Source organism: Littorina saxatilis, linkage group LG9 (assembly GCF_037325665.1).
Source record: "Littorina saxatilis isolate snail1 linkage group LG9, US_GU_Lsax_2.0, whole genome shotgun sequence".
NCBI classification, from domain to species: Eukaryota; Metazoa; Mollusca; class Gastropoda; order Littorinimorpha; family Littorinidae; genus Littorina; species Littorina saxatilis.
In genome coordinates this window covers 22,562,419-22,585,561 of record NC_090253.1, presented here as the reverse complement: position 1 = coordinate 22,585,561, position 23,143 = coordinate 22,562,419, and the positions used below count along the sequence as shown (strand labels likewise).

Here is a 23,143-nt window from a genome sequence, read left to right as displayed (position 1 = left end):
ATGTGTTTGTTTGTTCGTTCATGGGCTGAAACTCCCACGGCTTTTACGTGTATGACCGTTTTTACCCCGCCATTTAGGCAGCCATACGCTGCTTTCGGAGGAAGCATGCTGGGTATTTTCGTGTTTCTATAACCCACCGAACTCTGACATGGATTACAGGATTTTTTCGTGCGCACTTGGTCTTGTGCTTGCGTGTACACACGGGGGTGTTCGGACACCGAAGAGAGTCTGCACTCAAAGTTGACTCTGAGAAATAAATCTCTCGCCGAACGTGGGGACGAACTCACGCTGACAGCGGCCAACTGGATACAAATCCAGCACGCTACCGACTGAGCTACATCCCCGCCCCAAAATAATGTGTAAATTTAGAGTTTTCGCATCACATTGCACCTTACGTTAAAAAAAAGAAAGATTGCTGATATTGACAATATCTTGCAGTAACTCGTTACAACTTGCACTTTATCCTGTGAGGCATCTGATTATGTTCAGTATCTCAGCAAATAAAGTAGAAACTGAAGGTACATTCTTAGTAATCTTGTAACTGATCATATTGATTGCATAGATCTGTTCAGGCTTTTACGCAGGACATGAGCATCCTTGAACTTGTTAAAACTTTAATACACGCCCAAAACCATGTCTGGCTGCTGCTCCCTGTGTTGGGTGGGAATATTTTGTTGAATTAATACATTTTGTAAGCAACACCTCTCTCAGTCTGCTAAATTAATTTAGCAAAATATCCCCATTGTGCACAAAATGCAGGCATGCCATTGAGTTGGGGTATGTTTCCAAGTGAAACAATGCTCTTAAGTCTTATTCTACATGAATGCCTCGACAGATGTGTGGCGATGATCATTCGTGTACGCAGAGAGAGCAGTACCTTTAATCAATAAACAATCCTGAGCGCCCATCAGCCACAATGGTGCTAGCTGAAGTAATAATTTGGGACTCGGATCAAGAAGAATAGGTTCTTCTTCCTATCCGAAGCGTTGCATGGCCTTTGGTTTCTTGGACAATGACAAGTTATAACTGTAAGATTTTTGTATCCGAGTGATTCTGAAAGTGAAACTGCCTCCAAATGCAGCTAGGTGAAGTAATAATTTGGGACAAAGAAGAATAGGTGCTTTTTGCTAAGTGTTGCTTGACCTTTGGCGATTTGTTTTTTTGGACCATAAGTTACAATTGAATATTTTTGTATCCGAAGATTCTGAAAGTGAAACTGCATCCAATTGTAGCACAAGCAGAAATGACTGCCATGACAAAGTTTAGACAAATTAGAGTATGCTTCAAGGTGTGTTCTTTTGAGCATAAATTTCATGTAAATCACCACAGATCTGCCCAGGCTTTCTACATGGGATAAGATTAAAAACATCTGTTCACACACACACACACACGCAAAATATACAGCACAACCTTGCTGTGTTCTGTGGAGAGCAGGCTAGTTTTGCTGAATTGATTTCATAACTGACAGTGATAGTGAATAGCAGCACTGATACCTGTGTCAACTTGTGAAACTAATTCAGCAAAAAGTGCTTGCTTTGCACTGAATGCAGTCACACTATTCAGTATTGACTATACACTGTACACTATACACTGTACAATTTTTCTATGTGTCCAGCTACGAGCGAAAATATGTTCTTTTTCAATGCGTAAAGCGGAGACAAGACTGGATCACTGGCTTTTCTGTTATTCGTATTGCTGGTCTAGTACAAGAATGCATGCGTATCTCAATGTGTGCATCTTTCCCCATCTCACTCTCTCACCCTCATGTAAGCATGACCCCCCGCGGGTTAGGGGGAAGAATTTACCCGATGCTCCCCAGCATGTCGTAAGAGGCGACTAACGGATTCTGTTTCTCCTTTTACCCTTGTTAAGTGTTTCTTGTATAAAATATAGTCAATGTTTGTAAAGATTTTAGTCAAGCAGTATGTAAGAAATGTTAAGTCCTTTGTACTGGAAACTTGCATTCTCCCAGTAAGGTCATATATATATATTGTACTACGTTGCAAGCCCCTGGGGCAATTTTTTGATTAGTGCTTTTGTGAACAAGAAACAATTAACAAGTGGCTCTATCCCATCCCCCCCCCCCCCCCCCCCCCTTTCCCCGTCGCGATATAACCTTGGTTGAAAACGACGTTAAACACCAAATAAAGAAAAGAAAGATGTAGGCATGCAGGGTTTAACCTGGGAGAAAAAAGCAATGGGACATTTGTCCCCCTCAATTAAATTCTGATGGGACATAGTTTAAGGCAAGAAGCACCAAAGACTGAACGCGTTTTGACTAAAGATGCAAAATGGTGCCATCTGAGAATTGGCCGCTATATCGTGTTACCTGTGTGTGTGATCCGATGTAAAGTGTACATTTGGTGACGCAGTGGTATGTAATCTCAATGCGCCCTTTGACGCACTGAAGGGAATTGTGATGGGACATTTTCACATTGAATGCGCCAATGGCGCACCAGTAAATGAAACCCTGAGCATGTCAAGTTCTTATAAAACAAGCAGAAACAATCAGTCACGTACTTGACCATAGCATTACTAGTACAGTGGAACCCCCTTAAGTTTTAATTTAAGACCCCAAAATCTAAAAAAATCCGGTCTTAAATTTAAAGTAAGACTTAAAAGGAGGCAGTCTGAAAATGAGGGTAACCTTGACAGTAACAATCTAACTCGAGTTATGAACAGAAAATCTGAAAATAACATGGTCTTTCTCTCACCGTGCTTCGTTGGTCATGGACGACCCAGAGTCTCACAAAATCGTCTATCTCTGAAACTATCTAGAGTTTTTAATTGAGACTTCATGTAATCTCCAATCACCACACGACCTTCCCATTGCCCAACTTTTGAAAGAATATATTTGTAAACAAACAAATAAACGATGACTTAATTCGAACTACACAGTCCAGATGATGTGGGTCATGGACGACCCATATGGAATTTTACGTGTTTATCCTTAATCGGATGGCGTGGGTCGTGTACGACCCATACTTAGTAAAGAGACGGCAAAATGTTAATCCCTATTCAGCTTTTTACATTGAATCCTCCTTTGGAAAGTATGGGCCGGTACGACTCGCGTCATGTAGTCCGAAGCATGATCCGGTGAAGGTTAAAAGGTAGAGACTCTTACCACTGTATTTATCCTCTCCGCTCAACTGAATAGATACATACTGTTGAGCTGCATCACATTTTATAGAATCTCCCTGTCCTGTGTTCTGAACGAGTGAATCTGAAAACGGTGAAGGAGGGGAACAGATATTTGTAACACATGCTCATCGAAATACATGTACCACATTTAGTTTTAGTGTTAAAATGAGTGTCATTGGGATACAATACCATGCCTCTCCTAACAGCTATACACAGCTGCCTCACAGTCACACCCACAGCCAACAGAATCGCAAGGTCAAATACTGAAAAGATGAAAGTGCGACAGAAAATACAAGGCTGAAGTTCACGTGGCAACTTCTGTGTGTACATGAACTATTTTCCCATGAACTGCCCAGGTACAGCTGTGAGACCAAAAAATAACAGTACCGTGTCCACTGATGATAGTAATCTGTTTAACCCTCACACTGGTGCAATTCTGTAACACATGTTACATAGCCACTGGTGAATTAACAGAAAGAAAAATAAAGAACATAGGTTTTCGCATAGGTTTTCGCATCCATGGGAGGTAATCAGAACCGACCAAACAGACTGAGCCAGTATCGTGACAACCAGGTGACAGTATACGTAAAGTAGCGCGACAACCAGCCTAAGGGTTAAGCCAACTTTCAGCTTTGGGAATCAGAAACATTGAATTTGCTTCTTGGCCTAATCCATTGCAATTTATTTGTGTTAGTAAATCTTGCACTGAACACGTACCTACCTTTCAAGATAAATACATATAGAATTTTTTTTAAAAAGGCTATGACAGTGACACGCGTGCACTCAAGAACAAAATAACAAATTCTTAGTTTTTTTGTTAATTTAATAAAACCGAAATCATGTTGCGTACATGGGACAGCAAACATTTAACATCAGTTCAACTCCTTTAAGCAACATTTCTTGGCAGTTTACTACAAATTAAAATTAAAGTTTAAAATTAAAGTCACTGTCCTTGCTGTCACAAAAATTGGACACTGATGATGAATGGTCCAATGATACATAAAAAAGCACAAACAAAAAACTTTCTCACGCACTTCATACTGCACATCACCTCACATTCACAAACACTGAAATGGTCAACATCAATCAAAAGTCACTGCTCGCAGAAACCACAAATCTGTCAAAGCCATGGTGAAACAGTTCTTAATTCCCATCCCGACTTGACAGCAAAGATGAAATGGCCTTTCCTCTGACTGAATTCAGTTGAACACAATGCAGAAAGTCCAATTCACTGCCTGATGAAATCCATCAAAACTGGAAACCGTTTTCATTTGTGCCGATGAAGAGGCACTGTTCTGCAGGCATTAGTATCCAAAATGTCTACCGTCGCTTCTGGAACACATTGCCTCCTCTCCCACCCCGTCCTCGGCCTCTAGCAGCTGTAACAAAAACAAAATCATGAAAATAATTAGAACACTCAACAGAATGTAACTGTAAAACTAAAAGTGTGATGTGTAACAGCACAGAATACTCACAATCACATGGACAATGCAAACACACACACCATTTGAACACAACAGTTTGGCTTTGACTGCAAATATCTTGGCCATATAGTACTGACTGCAACGATTGTAACAGTACACTTACTCTTAGTATAACTCGCGTCACCGCTGTTGCTAAGTTCTAAGAAAGGAACCAACCAATAGACCCTATCGGTATTCCAAGCTCTCGTAATCTCTCGCAAGCTTCAGAGCATAGCAAAGCATGCGGTACAGCGATCTCGTGCGAGCTGCACAAGCGAAGGTTCGAAGTTCTCGCGATGTTCAAAGCATAACAAAGAGCGTGTCTCGCGAGAGCTGCTCAGATACCGAAAAGGTCTATTGCAGAGGGATGAACCAATCTCCTGTTTTTCAGCAGCTGATTTGGTGAAGCAAATTGGGTGAGGAAGTAACGTTTCTTTGGAAATTCTTGCCGCTAGAAAGGCTGGGATTTGGCAAGAGTAGGCGAGCATGCCTTAAAGGTACTTGCTACACACAGCTGCCTATGCAATTGGCTGTTATAGGGCTCTTTAGCGATAAGTGCAGACAACATTTGCGATATAAACAAATCATGTTAATTCTTGCGTAGCTAACCCCCAAATCATTTCATGTTATAATAATACCCTCGCTGTTTCTCATAGCGCTATTCGCTGGTTATTTTTGCCTCCAGGAATCGGGTGTCTACAAGCATAATGTTCAAGTTTATACCAAGGCCTTGCTATCAAAATTAAGACAAAGTGAAACTGATAAAGCCATTAAAATTTAAAGAAGTTAATTGTAATGCACTAACACTAACAGACGCAAGGTTTTGGCTGTCTGCGATCTATTAGTATTATTCCGCTTAGCTTACTATTTACATCAAACACATACACTGCGACACAAACACCTCGATTAGTTAGTGTCCTCTATTACCTATTTAGGAGTAGGAGTAAAAAAATGAATAAAAACACTCGTTGAATTATCTCCCTTTACCCACAACAGTGTAACTGGAACATAGCTTTACCTTTGGTCAAATCAAACCATGATCAGCGACCGGATGTACGCAGATTACAAGGAAGCAAAAAGACTGATACCCCCCGAACGAAATTACATATTACGCTGAGGAGGGTGAAACTTTACTTACCCTGAGCTCTCAAGATCGCAGATTTCCCCCTGCCAGCACCACCACCTCTGCCTTGCACTTTCTTGAACATTGGTGCATTTTTCAACATATCTGGCAAAATGAGAAACCTGATCTTGCTGCCTCTGATGTACACATTCTCCAGCTGACTCACACGACCGTCTCTGTACGTTACAGTGATGTTGGACATTTGACAGTTCATGTTATCTTCAGCTTCGATAAGCTTTCCTCTGTACACTTCGCCGGTACTCGTTTCACAAGTCACAATGTGACCTTCTGCTTCGTGGAGCACTTTGATAGGCACACCAATCGACATGATGGTATATTTTCTGCGTCAAACCCTTTGATGCAAGCACTCAAACAATACACAGTTGCAGATGATGACGGATTTTGTGACATATACCGATGATCGTTTCAACAAAGCCTTGAAACGCCGCCACTACGAATAATACGTACACTTCCGGTTACTGTCACAACGATTATTTTATTTTGAGTACTCCGAAGGCAATGCGAAAAAATAATGTAAATTATCACAAAAGCCTCACAGGAAAGCTTCTTAGCACAGGAACAAAATGTATGTTAACTTAATCCACTTAAAGACTTAATATGATGGAAACAGCTAGAAATTCTAACTACTGAGGCGTGAACCGTTTCAATGTCAACACCATTCAACCAAACGTACCGGAATTAACTATAACCCGTACCAGTATAGAAGCTATAAGTTGCCATTTTAGGAATTTAGTTCTGATTCTAGTTCGGGTTTTGCGGCAGCAGACCGCATTTTGTGCTTTCTTTTAAATTACTGCGTTTCCCCCGCCTCCTTTACCATTAACTCATGATTTGCACATTTTTTTTTTATCTTTATCAATGTAGCACAGGGGCGGACGAGGGAGGGGGGGGGGGGGTGGTTCTGGGGTTGCCGGAACCCCCCCCCCCCCCCCCAGCCAAAAAATAAAAATATTTTTGTGTGTTTTTTGGGGTTGAGTTTCAATTTTTGGGGTCTTAATCTGTGACAAAATCTGCTGCCTGAAACTGGTAATGATCATCCTCAGAATGCACCAGATTGCACCATTTTGCATCTTTTTTTTCAAAATTTTTCGGGGGGGGGGGGGGGGGCATGCCCCCGGACTCCCCTAGCAAGCTAGGCGCTTCGCGCCGTCGGCTCGGCGCTTCGCGCCTTCACACCCATATCTTCACAATATACTTTTGGAACCCCCCCCCCCCCCCCCTCCCATAAAATGAACTGATCCGCCCCTGTAGCATTTATGAACAAGTCGCGTAAGGCGAAACTACAACATTTAGTCAAGAAGCTGTCGAACTCACAGAATAAAACTGAACGCAATGCAACGCAGCAAGACCGTATACTCTTAGCATCGTCAGTCCACCGCTCATGGCAAAGGCAATGAAATTGACAAGAAGAGCGGGGTAGTAGTTGCGCTGAGAAGGATAGCACGCTTTTCTGTACCTCTCTTCGTTTTAAGTTTCTGAGCGTGTTTTCAATCCAAACATATCATATCTATATGTTTTTGGAATCAGGAACCGACAAGGAATAAGATGAAAGTGTTTTCAAATTGATTTCGAAAATTTAATTTTGATCATAATTTTTATATTTTTAATTTTCAGAGCTTATTCTTCATCATTTTCTGATTCCAAAAACATATAAATATGTTATATTTGGATTAAAAACAAGCTCTGAAAATTAAAAATACAAAAATTATTATTAAAATAAAATTTCCGAAATCGATTTAAAAACAATTTCATCTTATTCCTTGTGGGTTCCTGATTCCAAAAACATATAGATGTGATATGTTTGGATTAAAAACACGCTCAGAAAGTTAAAAAGAATAGAGATAAAGAAAAGCGTGCTATCCTTCTCAGCGCAACTACTACCCCGCTCTTCTTGTCAATTTCACTGCCATTGCATCGAGCGGTGGACTGACGATGCTACGAGTATACGCTCTTGCTGTAAAAATGCAGTGAGTTCAGTTTCATTCTGTTAGTTCAACAGCTTGACTAAATGTTGTAATTTCGCCTTACGCGACTTGTTTTACATTTAGTCAAGTTTTGACTAAATGTTTTAACATAGAGGGGGGAATCGAGACGAGGGTCGTGGTGTATGTGTGTGTGTGTGTGTGTGTGTGTGTGTGTGTGTGTGTGTGTGTGTGTGTATGTGTGTCTGTCTGTGTGTGTGTGTGTGTGTGTGTGTGTAGAGCGATTCAGACTTAACTACTGGGCCGATCTTTATGAAATTTTACATGAGAGTTCCTGGAAATGATATCCCCGGACGTTTTTTTTTTTCTTTTTTTCGATAAATACCTTTGATGACGTCATATCCGGCTTTTTGTAAAAGTTGAGGCGGCACTGTCACACCCTCATTTTTCCATTAAATTGATTGAAATTTTGGCAAAGCAATCTTCGACGAAGGCCGGGGTTTGGTATTGCATTTCAGCTTGGTGGCTTAAAAAATAATGAGCGAGTTTGGTCATTAAAAATCGGAAACTAATAATTAAATATTATTTATTAATTAAAATTATTTTTTTATTAAACGATCCAAAAACAATTTCATCTTATTCTGCGTCATTTTCTGATTCGAAAAACATATACATATGTTATAATTGGATTAAAAACAAGCTCTGAAAATTAAAAATATAAAAATTATGATCAAAATTAAATTTCCGAAATCGTTTTAAAAACTATTTCATCTTATTCCTTGTCGGTTCCTGATTCCAAAAACATATAGATATGATATGTTTGGATTAAAAACACGCTCAGAAAGTTAAAACGAAGAGAGGTACAGTAAAGCGTGCTATGAAGCACAGCGCAATCGCTACCGCGCCAAACAGGCTCGTCACTTTCACTGCCCGGTTTTGCACTAGCGGCGGACTACGTTCAGTTTCATTCTGTGAGTTCCACAGCTTGACTAAATGTAGTAATTTCGCCTTACGCGACTTGTTTTTTATTATTCGGAAACATACCTAACTTAATTTGAGACTACTTCTATAGATATAAATTTGCAGGTTGACGAAACGTGAGTTATGAAAGAAATTCAATAAACATCTCACTCAGCACAAAAAGCATATAGACAATTAACATGAGGAGAAATGAATTTTGACTTTGTTCTAAATTGTATTATTTGGATGGTATCTGCCAAAGACACTGTATCTCTTTTTTTTGCAAAGTTAGAATAAGGCACTGATCTTCAAATCAAAACACAAATCTTACAACGAATGGCACATTGGTCTTCTCCTGTGGTGATTCTGGATAGCAGTAACAGGAACAGCAGGACTGGTCAACAGGAAAATCTGGATGGTGTCAATGTCAAGTGGTCTGTTCTGATCAGTGGCCGTGAGCGATAACACTGATTTGTAACATTTGGCATTCGATTTTCAAGTTTTTGGAGCTACTTCAAAACCTTGGACTTTTCCTTTAAAAATCTGAAAATTGTAATAAATTTTGTTTTAATATAAAACGATCCAGATTTACGTTAATCTTATTCTACATCATTTCCTGGTTCCAAAATCATATAAATATGTTATATTTGGATTAAAAACAATCTCTGAAAATTAAAAATATAAAAATTATGATCAAAATTAAATGTCCGAAATCGATTTAAAAAAAATTTCATCTTATTCCTTGTCGGTTCCTGATTCCAAAAACATATAGATATAATATGTTTGGATTAAAAACACGCTCAGAAAGTTAAAACGAAGAGAGGCACAGAAAAGCGTGCTATGCAGCACAGCGAAACCACAACCGCGCTAAACAGGCTCATCAGTTTCACTCCGTTTTGCACAAGCGGCGTACTACGGTCATTGTGAAAAAATGCAGTGCGTTCAGTTTCATTCTGTGAGTTCCACAGCTTGACTAAATGTAGTAATTTCACCTTTCGCGACTTGTTTTGATGTCTGGTTGCTTGCGTAAATACACTGTCCTTACACATTGAGGACACTGTGTGTGTGTGTGTGTGTGTGTGTGTGTGTGTGTGTGTGTGTGTGTGTGTGTGTGTGTGTGTGTGATGTTTGCCGTGTGTGTGTGCAGTGTCCCTGTGTGTGTGTGTGTGTGTGTGTGTGTGTGTGTGTGTGTGTGTGTGTGTGTGTGTGTGTGTGTGTGTGTGTGTGTGTGTGTGTGTGTGTGTGAGTGTATCTGTGTCTGTTTATTAGCAAACAGAACATTTTAAAGACTCTACAGCAAATCATATACAGGATTAAAATTAAAACAAGTCGCGTAAGGCGAAATTACTACATTTAGTCAAGCTGTCAAACTCACGGAATGAAACTGAACGCACTGTAGTTTTTCACCAAGACAGTACAGCTTTGTCAATCCCCGCGAGAAGGAAATCGCTCACCTTCCACGTGCAAAACGCTGTGAAATTAACACGCCAGAATAGCGCGGTAGCGTATTGTGCTAAGCAGGAAAGCGCGCTTTTCTGTATTCTTGTTAACTTTCGGAGCTTGTTTTGAACTCAACCTATCATATCTATATGTTTTTGGAATCAGGAAATGATAAAGACTAAGATGAAATCATTTTTGGATCGATTTCTAAATTTTTATCGTAAGACTAATTAATCTATTTTTGTTAATTGTGATCACATTTTAAGAGTAAACATGACATACGTATTATATTTTTAGATTCAGAATATGATGAAGAATACGATGCAATCAATTTTAAATCTGTTTGCGAAAAATCGATTTTAATGACAACTTTAATGAGCAAACTCATTTCATTAATTAATTTTTAAGCCTCCAAGCTGAAATGCAATACCAAAGTCCGGGCTTCGTCGAAGATTACTTGATCAAAATTTCAACCAATTTGGTTGAAAAATGAGAGCGTGACCGTGCCGCCTCAACTTTCACGAAAAGCCGGATATGACGTCATCAAAGCTATTTATCAGAAAAATGAAAAACACGTCTGGAGATACTATACTCAGGATCTCTCATGTCAAGTTTCATGAAGATCGGTCCAGTAGTTTTCTCTGAATCGCTCTACACACACACACACACACACACACACACACACCACGACCCTCGTCTCGATTCCCCCCTCTACGTTAAAACATTTAGTCAAAACTTGACTAAATTTAAAAAGAAGAAAAAAACAAAGGCAAGATTGACAAAATCGTGAAATACACACACACACACAATTTGAACACACGCGCGCACACACACTATAACACACACACACACACACACACACACACACACACACTGGCACACACACACACTGCAAACCCACCTTTTCAAAGACGGAGTAACCATATTGTGTATATTTATTTCATCAGTACAGTATTCCTTCCTACAACGTGAATCAAAGCTTTTACAGATAATGGGTCTGTATTCTACATACCTGGACCTACATATCTACAATGCTCCACTCAGCCACTTCGGTTTATATAATTATATATAAGCTTCAGTATATGAATATGAGACCAAGCGTCCCGGCAAAACTAGATTCGCGGCTATAGTTCCAGTTATGGTAAAACCAGACTAAACGAGGGTTGGCACTATTGCATGTGGAAAAGGAAGTTTGTGTGTTTTTTTGTTTTGATTTTATTTATCTATTTATTACTTCAGTTTTAAAAACATCTTTTTATGTACGTCAGATATTAGTAAAGGCAAACTCCTTAAAAAATTACTTTACCATAAAAATTCGAGGACAATTTTAAAATGATGGACCAACTTCACATCCACTTGATATTACTGTATCGAAGTTCAAACATCCTTATGATATGTAGTTCTCTTTTAAATTAACGTCCAGCAAGCAATCTACACCAACACCTGAGCAGCCTCCGCAGCCTCTGCCTCGCCCGCTGCACGTGCGGCCGCCTTGGCGTCCTCCTGGGCCTGAGCGGAGTCGGTGTCGTTGGGTTTGTAAGGGTTGACCATCATCCAGGTGACCACGTTGGTCTTGTTGTACTTGAGCACCTCGTACTTGACCGTGTTCAGACCCTCCTCGTGCATGCGCTCCGTATTGGAGCCGAACAGCTCTTTTCTAAAAGCAGAGGCAGAAGAGGAGAATTTTTCTTTTTTAATAACTTGAACTTATATGCCAAAACATTATTGCGCCCATTGTCGTACCCCAACTAAAACATTCATTCCGTGTCATTTCATTCAATATTTCTAAGCTATCAAAAGCAAGTATTTTGGCTGTCTGGCACACTTTTCGGAACAAAGATTTCTTTGACAGGGGTCACGTGACCGCCGCCCAAATCAGGGTACCCCCAAAATCGATCTGACAACAACGTATGGTATCAATTAAAAAATCGACGAAAATTCATAATAGGCACAACTTGGCAACTTCTGCACACGAGGAGAAAGTCAAATCAATCATCTATGCAGAACAGGTTGTTTTATTTTGCTATCTTGCGTATTTCTTGTGTTATGGCATTCCTACTGATGCAGGTGTCGATCGCATGAGTAGTCAAAAACGAGGTTTTTGTGTAAATTTTGAGGGATACCGTGACAAAAAGCGCTGTATTTCAGCAATAACCAAGCGGATTTCTTGAAACTTTCAAAATCATATGCCTACATAATTATACGAGACTTACTTCAGGTAAAAAATGTTGATAATTATAGGCATACACACAGATGTCATGCAATCTTTTCCTGAAAATGTTTTAAACCCGTCATAGGTTTGTGGGCGTACATGAGAAAAAAAATCCTGTCTTCGCATGAATTGCTTCACGAAACAGATGTAACGAACGAGCAGTCTACAAGTGAGTTTGAAATGGACATTGGCTAGTTCCAAGAGAACGCGGAAGAAGTGACCTTCAAGTGAATCGCCACATACAGGTCAATCTTTCTTTTAGAAATGTCTGATTCCCGCTGTTGTGAATAAGCTCCACGCATGGCCCCGCTTCTAAAATGATGATGCGTTCCCGGTTGAGTAAATCTGAGATAAAGCACTAGCCGCTACAACAACAAAAAGAATTAAGGTAACCTAAAGTTACATTTATGCAATTGCAAATATCATCATTATCATCTTCATCTTCCGCCTCCTCGGTATTCTCCTCCTCATCTTCATCATCATCGTCACTGTCGTTAATTCCTCACCTGTTCATGTTCTTGGACTGTGTTTCATGCTCGAAAGCCAGGTAGGCGCCGATCTTAATGGGGTAGCGCGTAATGGTGTACCCTTCTGCGATAAACCTGCAACAAAACGAGCGGATGATGTTAATAGTGATTGAGTATTTGGCAGCGGTAATTGCGTGAAATGTGCGAGAGGGGGAGGTTGCAGATTCTGATGGTAGGCCTATGTATGAGTTGGAAAGGGAGAAGTTATAATTATGTTCGTAGTCTGTTAATGAAGCCCGTCAATTTCTATGAAAAGATTAGTGTGGTGCGATCGCGTGTACTGCATGTCTGTGTCTGCCGTGTGTCTGTATGTGTGTGTGTGTGGGGGGTGCGCCTGGATGTGTGTGTGTGTGTGTGCGTGCGTGTGTGCGTGCGTGCGTGCGCCGGTGCGTGCGTGTGTGTGTGTGTGTGTGTGTGTGTGATATTTGCCGTGTGTGTGTGCAGTGTCCCTGTGTGTGTGTGTGTGCAGTGTCCCTGTGTGTGTGTGTGTGTGTGTCCAACTCTCCCCAATAAGGACTCGATACTGTCATAATTGTCGTTGTAACTGTCGCTGATGGTCAAAGAGGTACTGACCTCATGTACATGTCGTCGTCCTCGTTGCCCCAGCCCCAGTACTGGTTGGAGCAGCCGTTGATGTTCTCCCACTGCTCTCGTGACACCAAAATGGCGCCTCCGAAATACCGATAGTAACCCAACCTGTTCAGAATAAAAGTTTTCAGTGCAGATTAACGAAGAAATAAACTTGACAGACAGAACAAAATATGAAACATGTATCTGACGTCATTCTTTAAACTGACCCCTTGAATGCCATACTGCGTTTCATATCAGGCATCCACCCATACCGATGATCTATCCGTTCGCAAGAGGGTTGCATGATTTGGAAGGGGGGGGGGATGGTAGACGGACACACAAGACCAGACCAGACCAGACCAGACCAGACCAGACAAGACGAAAAAAGAAAGGCCAAGATAAGAAAGGCCAAGACAAGACAAAACATGACGAGACAAGAAAGGCCTAGCCAAGGCAAGCGAAGACAAGCAAGGCAAGATAAGACAAGGCAAGATAAGACAAGGCAAGACAAGACAAGGCAAGACAAGACAAGGCAAGACAAGACAGACAAACAGCCAGGTGCAGAGTAGGCCTTTTGAAGGTCTCATATCCTTCGCAAGCACCAATTGCATGCGTCCTGCGATATTCTTGGAAAATCAGACTATTTAAGGTTAGTTTATAGGACAAGACAAGTGTTTTAGTTTAGACCATTAGACCAGACAAAACAAGAGAGTCAGACCGACAAACAAGCAGAGAAAAAAACAGCAAGACGCACATAATGAAATCCTTCATCATTATCCCTGTCTTGCCTTGTCTTGTCTCGTTTTGTCTTGCCTGACTTTCTCTGATCTCTTTTCGTGGTGGGACATACCCTCGCTTGGCTCTGTCGCTCCTATCCACCACCATGTGTCGGGGCTGGTTGCCGCAGTAATAGTAGTTGCGGAAGTCTTTGGGCACGAAGTCCGTGTCGTGAATGGCGAAGCAGTCAAAGTTGCCTTGCTTCAGCGCCTCCACAAAGCCGATGTTGATGATCATACACTTGTTGAAGTCGAACCAGGGTGCCTGAAAGAACGGGAGAAAGCGTTAGCAATTTAAAGATATACGCTGTACATTTGTGCCGTGTTTTGTGTTTTCTTGGGTTGTCTTACAGTGGAACCCCCCGCCCCCCCCCCCCCCCGCCCCCCCCCCCCCCCATTTGAAGACCCCTTCCTTTTATTCAGATTTTTGGGAAGGTTCCACTGTAATGTCTTGTCTTACATCTTTGTCCACACAGATGTTTTACAGAATAAACAAATGGCGTCAACAACAAAAATCAGTCGTTGGAAGGAAAATAAGGAACTAAGTCTGAAATCGTTCTTGAAGACTTCTGCTATGTTTGCGAAACTCAAGCACATTCATTGGTGGCTCGCCGTGTTTTGATTGGACGATGAGCAAGTTACTCTATAATTATCTAGCTCTTGATTCACTGAGGTTTTTTTTAACCACTGTCTTACAAGGAGAAACTCAAAATTGTCTCGTAAACTCCGCATTCTCTCATCTCATCTCGACAAGCAGACTATCATCTTGTCTTGTCCCGTCGTTCTTGTTTTTTATTGTCCCATTTCATCTCGCCACTGGGGTTACATTTACTGATCTTTTGAACAGGAAGTCTGAGAAAACTGGTTCTTAATGAAAGGGACGGAGTCTTAAAATGGGGGGGGGGGGGGGGGGGTGTCTTCAAAGGGAGGCTAACCTGTTCAACAATGAAGACTTGAAACTCGATGTTCTGTTGCATGAGGAAAGGAATGAGGTTGTTGAGCACGAGAAACAGGTTACGCTCTCTGTCACGATAAGGGAAGAGAACCGCTGTCTTCTGGCGCGACTTGCAGTTCTTCGGAACAAAACGTCCTCCCGGCAACATATCCGGAAACGCTCGATTCAACTCGGCAAAGTCCGTAACGGGTGTCGTGTTGACCTTGACCTTAGTAACTGGAAAGGAAGATGTGAAACAGATTGGATTTACTTGATCAGTTTTGATTCTATTCTTAATGAGTGGGTATAGAAATAAACAGCCTTCAGAGATGTGGCTGTGTGTTGGAGGTAGGGACATCTATCGAAAGATCGAATAGGGGAAGGGCTCCTAATATGGACCACCTTTTGTTTAATGCTGATAACTAGCTTGTTTTCTTGCGAAGAAGTTTCATTTTGTGTTTGGTAGTCCTTCTCTCTTAGGTTAACCGTTAGGCCTAATTAGAGTGAAATAGCTTTGATAGACATTTAGCAAAAATTAAATACAGAAAAAATCACAAATGATCCATTTTAGGAGCCTGGGCGCCTAATATGGACCAGTGAGGCGGCCTTCACGAATCACTGTAAAAAGCCCCCTATTCTTCAAAATAACATGATTTAACTTAGTGTACAAGTCAGACTAATTCAAATATGCTTTAGATTAATCTGTTTCGGGTTGATGAGAGCATTATTTAAAGCACACCAGGAAACTAAAGAAGCTTATCAAAAACAGAGTGAAAATAACTGAAATTATCAACTTCCACGAAAAGAAGACTTTTTCTTATATTTTTTTTAAATCTCGAGGGCTAGTTATAGGTTATTTCTATCAAACTTCTTAATGAATTATTGAAAATAGCCTTTAGCTTTTATTTTTTTCGATTTGTTGAAGGTGGTCCATATTAGGGGACTCACACATACTTTGAGATTTTTCTATTATTTTTTGTTTGCAGTAGAAACTCGGGGTCAACATTGCTAAAATGTAACAAATGCGGTCTTAGTTGTCATATAGGCCCTATAGCAATTTTCGTGTGATAAAAGCTTTGGCTGTGGACAGAAACGAGTCCGTTTTAGGCGGCACATTTAGAGTGAACGCTGCTAAAAGTGAAAAAAAAGGGCAAAAGCCTAACGGTTTTGAGATTTGTGTTTTGACATGTGCAAGTTATCCAGAGAGGGTAAATACAGCGAATAAAACTTTTTGAGCGCTCTAGCGCCGTTACTGTTTGTCAGAACAGGAGGTGGTCCATATTAGGAGCCGATCCATATTAGGAGCCCTTCCCCTATATTCAGAAAAGGCTCGATCGAAGGATCTACGTGTTTCAAGAAACTTCAGAGATAATGTATCGGGTGCAAGACTGCAAGCAGTTCTGTCATACCTTTTTTTTATATAATTTTTTTTAGGTATGCGATTCAAAAAACAAAGCGTCTATCTTTACACGTTGGGTGCAGGTCGAGTCAAAACAGAACAAAAGCGAAGAATCAACTGATAGTTCTGTCATAGCTAATATTTTATTTTGTGAGTCAGTGAGTCAAGACAAGGCAAAGTTGATTGTGTTATGATCACAGATCCAGACACATACAATACGGGTATAACGGTTAAAACATAGGAAGCACTAAGATACAGAAAGAAGACCACAAAACGATCGTACAATGTAAGACCTCACACAAAAAAAGTATGTTTAATTAAAGGGAGGGTGTTGAACAGAGAGTTGTTTTGTGCGCGAGTAAGCGGCAACCACCAGCACAGTCTGAGTGAAGTTTTCATGGTATCCTGTGTGTCCTCAGCGTCTCACTCATTAACGTAGCCTACACTCACATTCTTTCAAAAAAACGTCTACACTCATGAGGTTATTGATTTCTTTTGGCTGTGTACAATCCCGTATTGCTTATTAACCAACACTTAACCATATCAGTTATCGGACTTACCGCCCTGATATGGCCCTTCGTGGTCGGCTGGGCGTTAAGCAAACAAACAAACAAAAAATTTATCGGACTTACTGAAGAACTCGGGCTTTCTGGGACACAGAGGTAGTTCCGCCTCTTTGCTGTCACTGGAGTTGTCTTTCAATTCCCCGGTCTCTTCCGAGTCTCGTTTGCTGTTCTCCACGGGGACGTTGGCCACGGCGTACACGAAGAAGTACACCAAGACTGACATCACCACCACCGAGACTATCAGGCTGATGGTCGTGTCTACCGCTCGTCGACCCATCGTCTGCAATCAATCAGTTAAATAGGTCAGTTAAATTGATTAGTCAACAAATTAAATCTGTCACTTTTTTTCAGATGAGAGTTTTTGAGCTCTCCTCGACAAAACTATTGGCTGATACTTCAGTACGATGTGTAAAAGGTGGTTACTTCGGAAGGTTCAGAAGGTCTAGGTGTTTTACGGAGATATAAGGAGTTACGAGATGGCTGAACGTTATTACTGCACATGTTTAAACTTTCTTTGTCACAACTGTTCTTACACAACAAAAAGAACGCATACTCTTCTACACCTCTATTTGATTTGTTTATTTGGTGTTCAATTAGGCCGTTTTATTCTCTTCGTTGTAGAAGAATGATGTGAAAGAGACAGTTTTATTTTGTGTGTGCGATCTCATGCGGACTTCGTGATCTGCTTCGTGTTTGTAACCTCGTTCGACTTTTATCGTAACTTCCCCGAACAAAAATACTCTACTGCACATGGCAAAAATCAGTCTGTAAGTAAGTGGAATCAGACAGAATGGCACTGAAAGTAAGTCAATGCCGATGGCAACAAGGTCTAATGAGAAGAGCGAGAAATATTGAGCAACGTCAAGGAACGCAAGAAAGAATATGGAGGTACAATAAAGCATGTTGCTTGGCGACGAAGAAACTTCAAGTCTGTCTAAAATTAAAGCATCTTACCCCCCCCCCCCCCCCCTTCTCTCGCGTTTTCTTGTCCGTCAGGTACCATCGTAAAAAATAACTATTAAATATTTTGGTGTTTTGATGATTTTTTTTTAAACAAGACCAAGAAGGAGATAACTCCAACATCAAAGAAATATACAAGGAATTAGACAATAACTTTAAGTATAATGTCCGTTATAAATATCAGTAATAAATGGATCAACTTTGCGTTGACTGACAAAGGGCTGGTAAAACATAATGATGATGATTGATCACGTAGCCGACAGCTGTTTTTGTCTCCTTTTTAAAGCGACTATTTTTACCGCGGGTCGATCAATATTCGTGTAACAGATGACCATGATCGCTTACACTGACCTCTCAGTCGTGTTACTCTGGTTTTACGAGAACGGCCCCTCCGACAATACTGAGCAAGTCCAAGTCTCTAACTATTACCGCGCCATCGTTAGAATTAAAATGTCAACAAGAAAGGTAAGTATATGGAACTTTTAATTAATGACAAAACTGACAAGACATTCACGAGAACGTCGACCCAATGGTCGTTATGGTGAGCAGAAAAACAGATAATTATGAGACAAATGAAGTAAATGATATATAGAGACTTGTCTGAAAAACTTTGGGTCATATTCCTGGCAAGGATTTTTTTCGTGGATTGTTGACTTCAAAGTTACATTCCTTGCCGTGTATGCAGGGGCGGGTCCAGGAAGGGTTTCCGGCCCCCCCGCCCCTAGCCATACAAAAAAAGAAGAGAAAATAAAAAGAAGAAATAATTGGAAAATAAAGAAAAATTGATGCTCAGATAGCACCAGATTGCTCAATTTTCCCGATTTTCATCCAATTTTTCCGGGAGAGCATGCCCCCGGACCCCCCTATGAGCCGGCCTTTGCATGTCTTCTAAGTGACGGTTTTGGATAGTAATTGGGTAATTTGTTCGCTCTGCTGCAACAGGTCGTTCAATTGTTGTTGTTTTGATCCAAACTTGTCTTCTTAAATTTACTTTTTGGAAGGTGAATTAGGGGAAGTTTCTTGGCTCAGATTGCGCCAGATTGCTCCATTTTCCTTGTTTTTATCAACATTTTCCGGGGGGGGGGGGGCATTCCCCCGTACCCCCCTAGGAGATTTCGAACGCTTCGCGCCCTCAACTGATGAACGCTTTGCGTCGTCGAATTATCCCTAAAAGAAATGTGGAAACCCCCCTTAATTAAAAAGGATGTGATCCGCCCCTGGTAAGCCACGGTCTACAAACATCACAGATCTATCCTGTCTTTTGCATGTAATAACAGCATCCTTATGCTGGGATACTTACGAAACACCATAAGCCATAAGGGTAGGATTTAAAAAAAAAAGTATTCAGTTAGTGACACCTTTGACAATCTGCTATTTCAATTCAGCACAAAACAAATTCCCACTCCGCGCATTACAGGAAGCGGTCCGGTTGTTGACTTGAGGTATGTATGCAAGTGGAATGATGCTCTGATCAAATACAGAATCATGAACAGATGTGTGATGGTTGACATGATGGTAAACGCAGGGGAAAAAAATGTATTTTTAATGTGGTATCTCCCCGAACAACGGACAAACTACGACTTTAAGCTTTAAAACGTACGTAGGTTGTTTAAAACAGTTCTCCACCCATCCTGAACCCAGGTCAAAAATGAGTTACTTCCGCCTTCGGGGTCTCATTCTATCCCTGGCAGGATGCCTTGGTTTTCTTTGTCTGGAGAGGAAATCGATTTTTTACATATTTAGATCTTTTCGTAATGTGTTATGGATATAAGCAGATTCGCGATCGTCGATAATGATTTTTCATGGTGTTGTGTAATTTTTAAATTACAAAGGAATTGATATGTAAGACAGTTTCAAGCGAGCTATTTTTTGCGGCTGTATTCACTGTGCAAACAACTCTAAATATGGCAAAAGTGTCACGTGATAATCAACCGTTTGGTTTCGGCGCTCGCTGGAGCAGACGGTTTTTTCTGTAACCAGTTGACAGTGATGCAACCATATATTACGGTCTCCTTCCGGCAGCAGTCCCAAAATTTCGACTTGTTTTGACCTTAGAACGATCGATGTCTTTATCATAACTGTGAAGAACAGAACGGAGATGACTGTCGAAGTCGGCCAATCTGCAATCATGTTTGTCTCGCGAACACTGCTCGCGAACAACATATGGGAGATAACTCTGTATTCTTGTTTTGATAGATTTGCGGAGGAAATTAGCGTCCGGTCAGAGAGACAACTGGCGATAGCCGTGGAGCGATTATTATCAGAATGTTCTCCACCTTGAATAAATTTACCAATTAATGATTGTGAAACACAACTGCAGAGTGCATGCTGTTGGAATACCCTATTGATCCGACGTAGTTTGACACCAGCATCTCACGGCTTTAATTCGTATGATGATAGATTCGTCAATGACTGGTAAACGCTGTTGCCGCTGAAGTACTGTTTACGTCGAGTTTTTGTTTTTTTAAATTTTCATAAGAAAATGAAAACCTATTGATTCGGCTATCGAACAGTCCAGCTTGTCCAAGCCCTTGATCGTTGGCAAAACAAATGTTGTAACAGTGCTGAACACGCGATGAACAGTATGGCCTGCTTGTTATTTACCATTTCATTCATTGTATACTTTGTTTAGGCCAAAAAAAATAGGTCTGTTTACGGTAACATAGGCCAAAAAATAGGGTCGGTAGGTCGGGATTTTTTTTTTCTCCAAAAAACCATATTTTTACTTTATTTTGCAAACAAAACAAAAGATTTTTTTTTTTTATTTTTTTGCCCCAAATGCCAAAAAAAAGTCTAGGGTCGCGCGAAAAAACTAGGGTCGGTCGGGTTACCGTAAACAGACCTATTTTTTTTGTGGCCTTATTGGGTTTTAGTTTAGCTAGTCAGTCAAATGGTTACTTCGTTAATTGCATGGTAATGCAGTTAGTTGATTTGCTGATTAGTATGCTTGTTAGGGAGTAAATGAGTGAGTGAGTGAGTGAGTTAGTTTATTTGTAAGTGACAGGTACGAAAGACTGTGTAGCTTATTGTTGCATAACTGTTGTACCCCCTTACAATTTTGTCTACTAGCTATTCTTCTGATACCACACTGTGACTTAATCATGATTAGTGACCAAGCTACTCTTAGCTCCAAATCAGGTCCAATTGGTTGGCTACATTCTAGCCTACGTACTAGGCTACTCCTCAGATAAGTTTTTGATTTGTATGGTATTGACGCTCGCAATAAAATTAATTACATAAACGATGGACTAAATTATCTTACGACCTTAGTTTTAGGCACACAAAAAACGACAACTTCAAGTGACTAATATCCTCATTCCCCACATTTGAAAATTACTTCTAAAGGACCAACAAATAGCTGTAAAGTGTTAGGTATAATTAATAAAAAGCAATATCAAAATATTTTCATTTCATAAGGGATCTTGTTGTAAAAAAAAACATAGATGGGGAAGAAAAAGAAAAAAAGCGGAAGAAGAAGAAAGAATCATACAAAACAGGCAGATAGACCGGCATACACAGGCACAGAAAGAAACAAAAACCACACAGGCAGGCAGAACAGAAAGAAACAAACAAACGAATAACTTTGGGAAAAAAAATGAAAATTAAAGACTGAAAAGGGGGGAAGAGGTAGAAAGAGGAGAAAATAATTAAATAAAAGGACGAAAGAAAACGGAAAACAAAAAACAGAAATGAAAAAGTAATATCAAACAAGTCGCGTAAGGCGAAATTACTACATTTAGTCAAGCTGTGGAACTCACAGAATGAAACTGAACGTAGTCCCCCGCTAGTGCAAAAGGCAGTGAAAGTGACGAGCCTGTTTGGCGCGGTAGCGGTTGCGCTGTGCTTCATAGCACGCTTTACTGTACCTCTCTTCGTTTTAACTTTCTGAGCGTGTTTTTAATCCAAACATATCATATCTATATGTTTTTGGAATCAGGAACCGACAAGAAATAAGATGAAATAGTTTTTAAAACGATTTCGGAAATTTAATTTTAATCATAATTTTTATATTTTTAATTTTCAGAGCTTGTTTTTAATCCGAATATAACATATTTATATGTTTTTGGAATCAGAAAATGATGAAGAATAATATGAACGTAAATTTGGATCGTTTTATAAAGAAATTTTTTTTTTTACTATTTTCAGATTTTTAATGACCAAAGTCATTAATTAATTTTTAAGCCACCAAGCTGAAATGCAATACCGAAGTCCGGCCTTCGTCGAAGATTGCTTGGCCAAAATTTCAATCAATTTGATTGAAAAATGAGGGTGTGACAGTGCCGCCTCAACTTTTACAAAAAGCCGGATATGACGTCATCAAAAGTATTTATCGAAAGAAAAAAAAGTCCGGGCATATCATACCCAGGAACTCTCATGTCAAATTTCATAAAGATCGGTCCAGTAGTTTGGTCTGAATCATCGCTCTACACACAGACACGCCGGCACACACAGACACACACACAGACAGACACACACACACACACACACACACACACACACACACACACACACACACACACACACACACACACACACACACACACACACATACACCACGACCCTCGTCTCGATTCCCCCTCTATGTTAAAACATTTAGTCAAAACTTGACTAAATGTAAAAAGAGAAAGAAAATAAAACCAAATCTTGTTTTGTTTTACTGACCCCTCTATGATTTGAAAAAAAAATTCAATAAATATCACACCTTAAAACACTAACCTTTTTTGAACCACAGAAGATTGTGACGTGTGTTCAAACCCGGTATCCGGCAAGACTTGTACGTGTGTATTGTACGTTGGAGTTATCACGACTGAGGTTCTTCCATCAAATTAACTAATTAGTTCTGCCATTGATTTGTGAGCACAGGTGTTGGATCTACACCTTGAAAAGATGCCTGCTTGTGTCTACGTTGTTTCGTTGATTTGTATGGCTCGTATTGCGTTGATCTTCAGATTTCAGGTGCGACTAACAAAGCTGTTAAATGGTGTTAGATTTCAGGTGCGACTAACAAAGCTGTTAAATGGTGTATATAGATCATTTAGTGTAGTGTCAGATTGTGTGTAACGTACAGCGGAGGAGACGGGGAGGGGGGGGGGGGGGGGGGGAGGGGAAGTTGTTTGGTCTGCGAAGTG

General features: G+C 40.4%; 2 protein-coding genes across 2 annotated transcripts; both read right to left on the bottom strand.

Moving 5' to 3' along the window:
* Positions 1-3,943: 3,943 nt before the first annotated feature.
* On the bottom strand, positions 3,944-6,212 carry LOC138975612 (small nuclear ribonucleoprotein Sm D3-like). The gene is made up of 2 exons (XM_070348336.1): positions 5,743-6,212; positions 3,944-4,520 (listed from the first exon to the last, which is right to left on the bottom strand). Exons 1-2 carry the CDS (start codon positions 6,053-6,055, stop codon positions 4,462-4,464), a joined length of 372 nt encoding a protein of 123 aa, XP_070204437.1. The 5' UTR covers positions 6,056-6,212; the 3' UTR covers positions 3,944-4,461.
* Positions 6,213-10,987: 4,775 nt separating this feature from the next.
* Positions 10,988-22,884, bottom strand: LOC138975609 (beta-1,4-galactosyltransferase 4-like). Its single transcript, XM_070348331.1, has 7 exons — positions 22,731-22,884; positions 17,121-17,334; positions 15,091-15,326; positions 14,230-14,420; positions 13,383-13,505; positions 12,789-12,884; positions 10,988-11,727 (listed from the first exon to the last, which is right to left on the bottom strand). The coding sequence occupies exons 2-7, from the start codon at positions 17,329-17,331 to the stop codon at positions 11,502-11,504; spliced, it is 1,083 nt and encodes a 360-aa protein (XP_070204432.1). The 5' UTR covers positions 17,332-17,334; positions 22,731-22,884; the 3' UTR covers positions 10,988-11,501.
* Between the last annotated feature and the right edge of the window lie 259 nt (positions 22,885-23,143).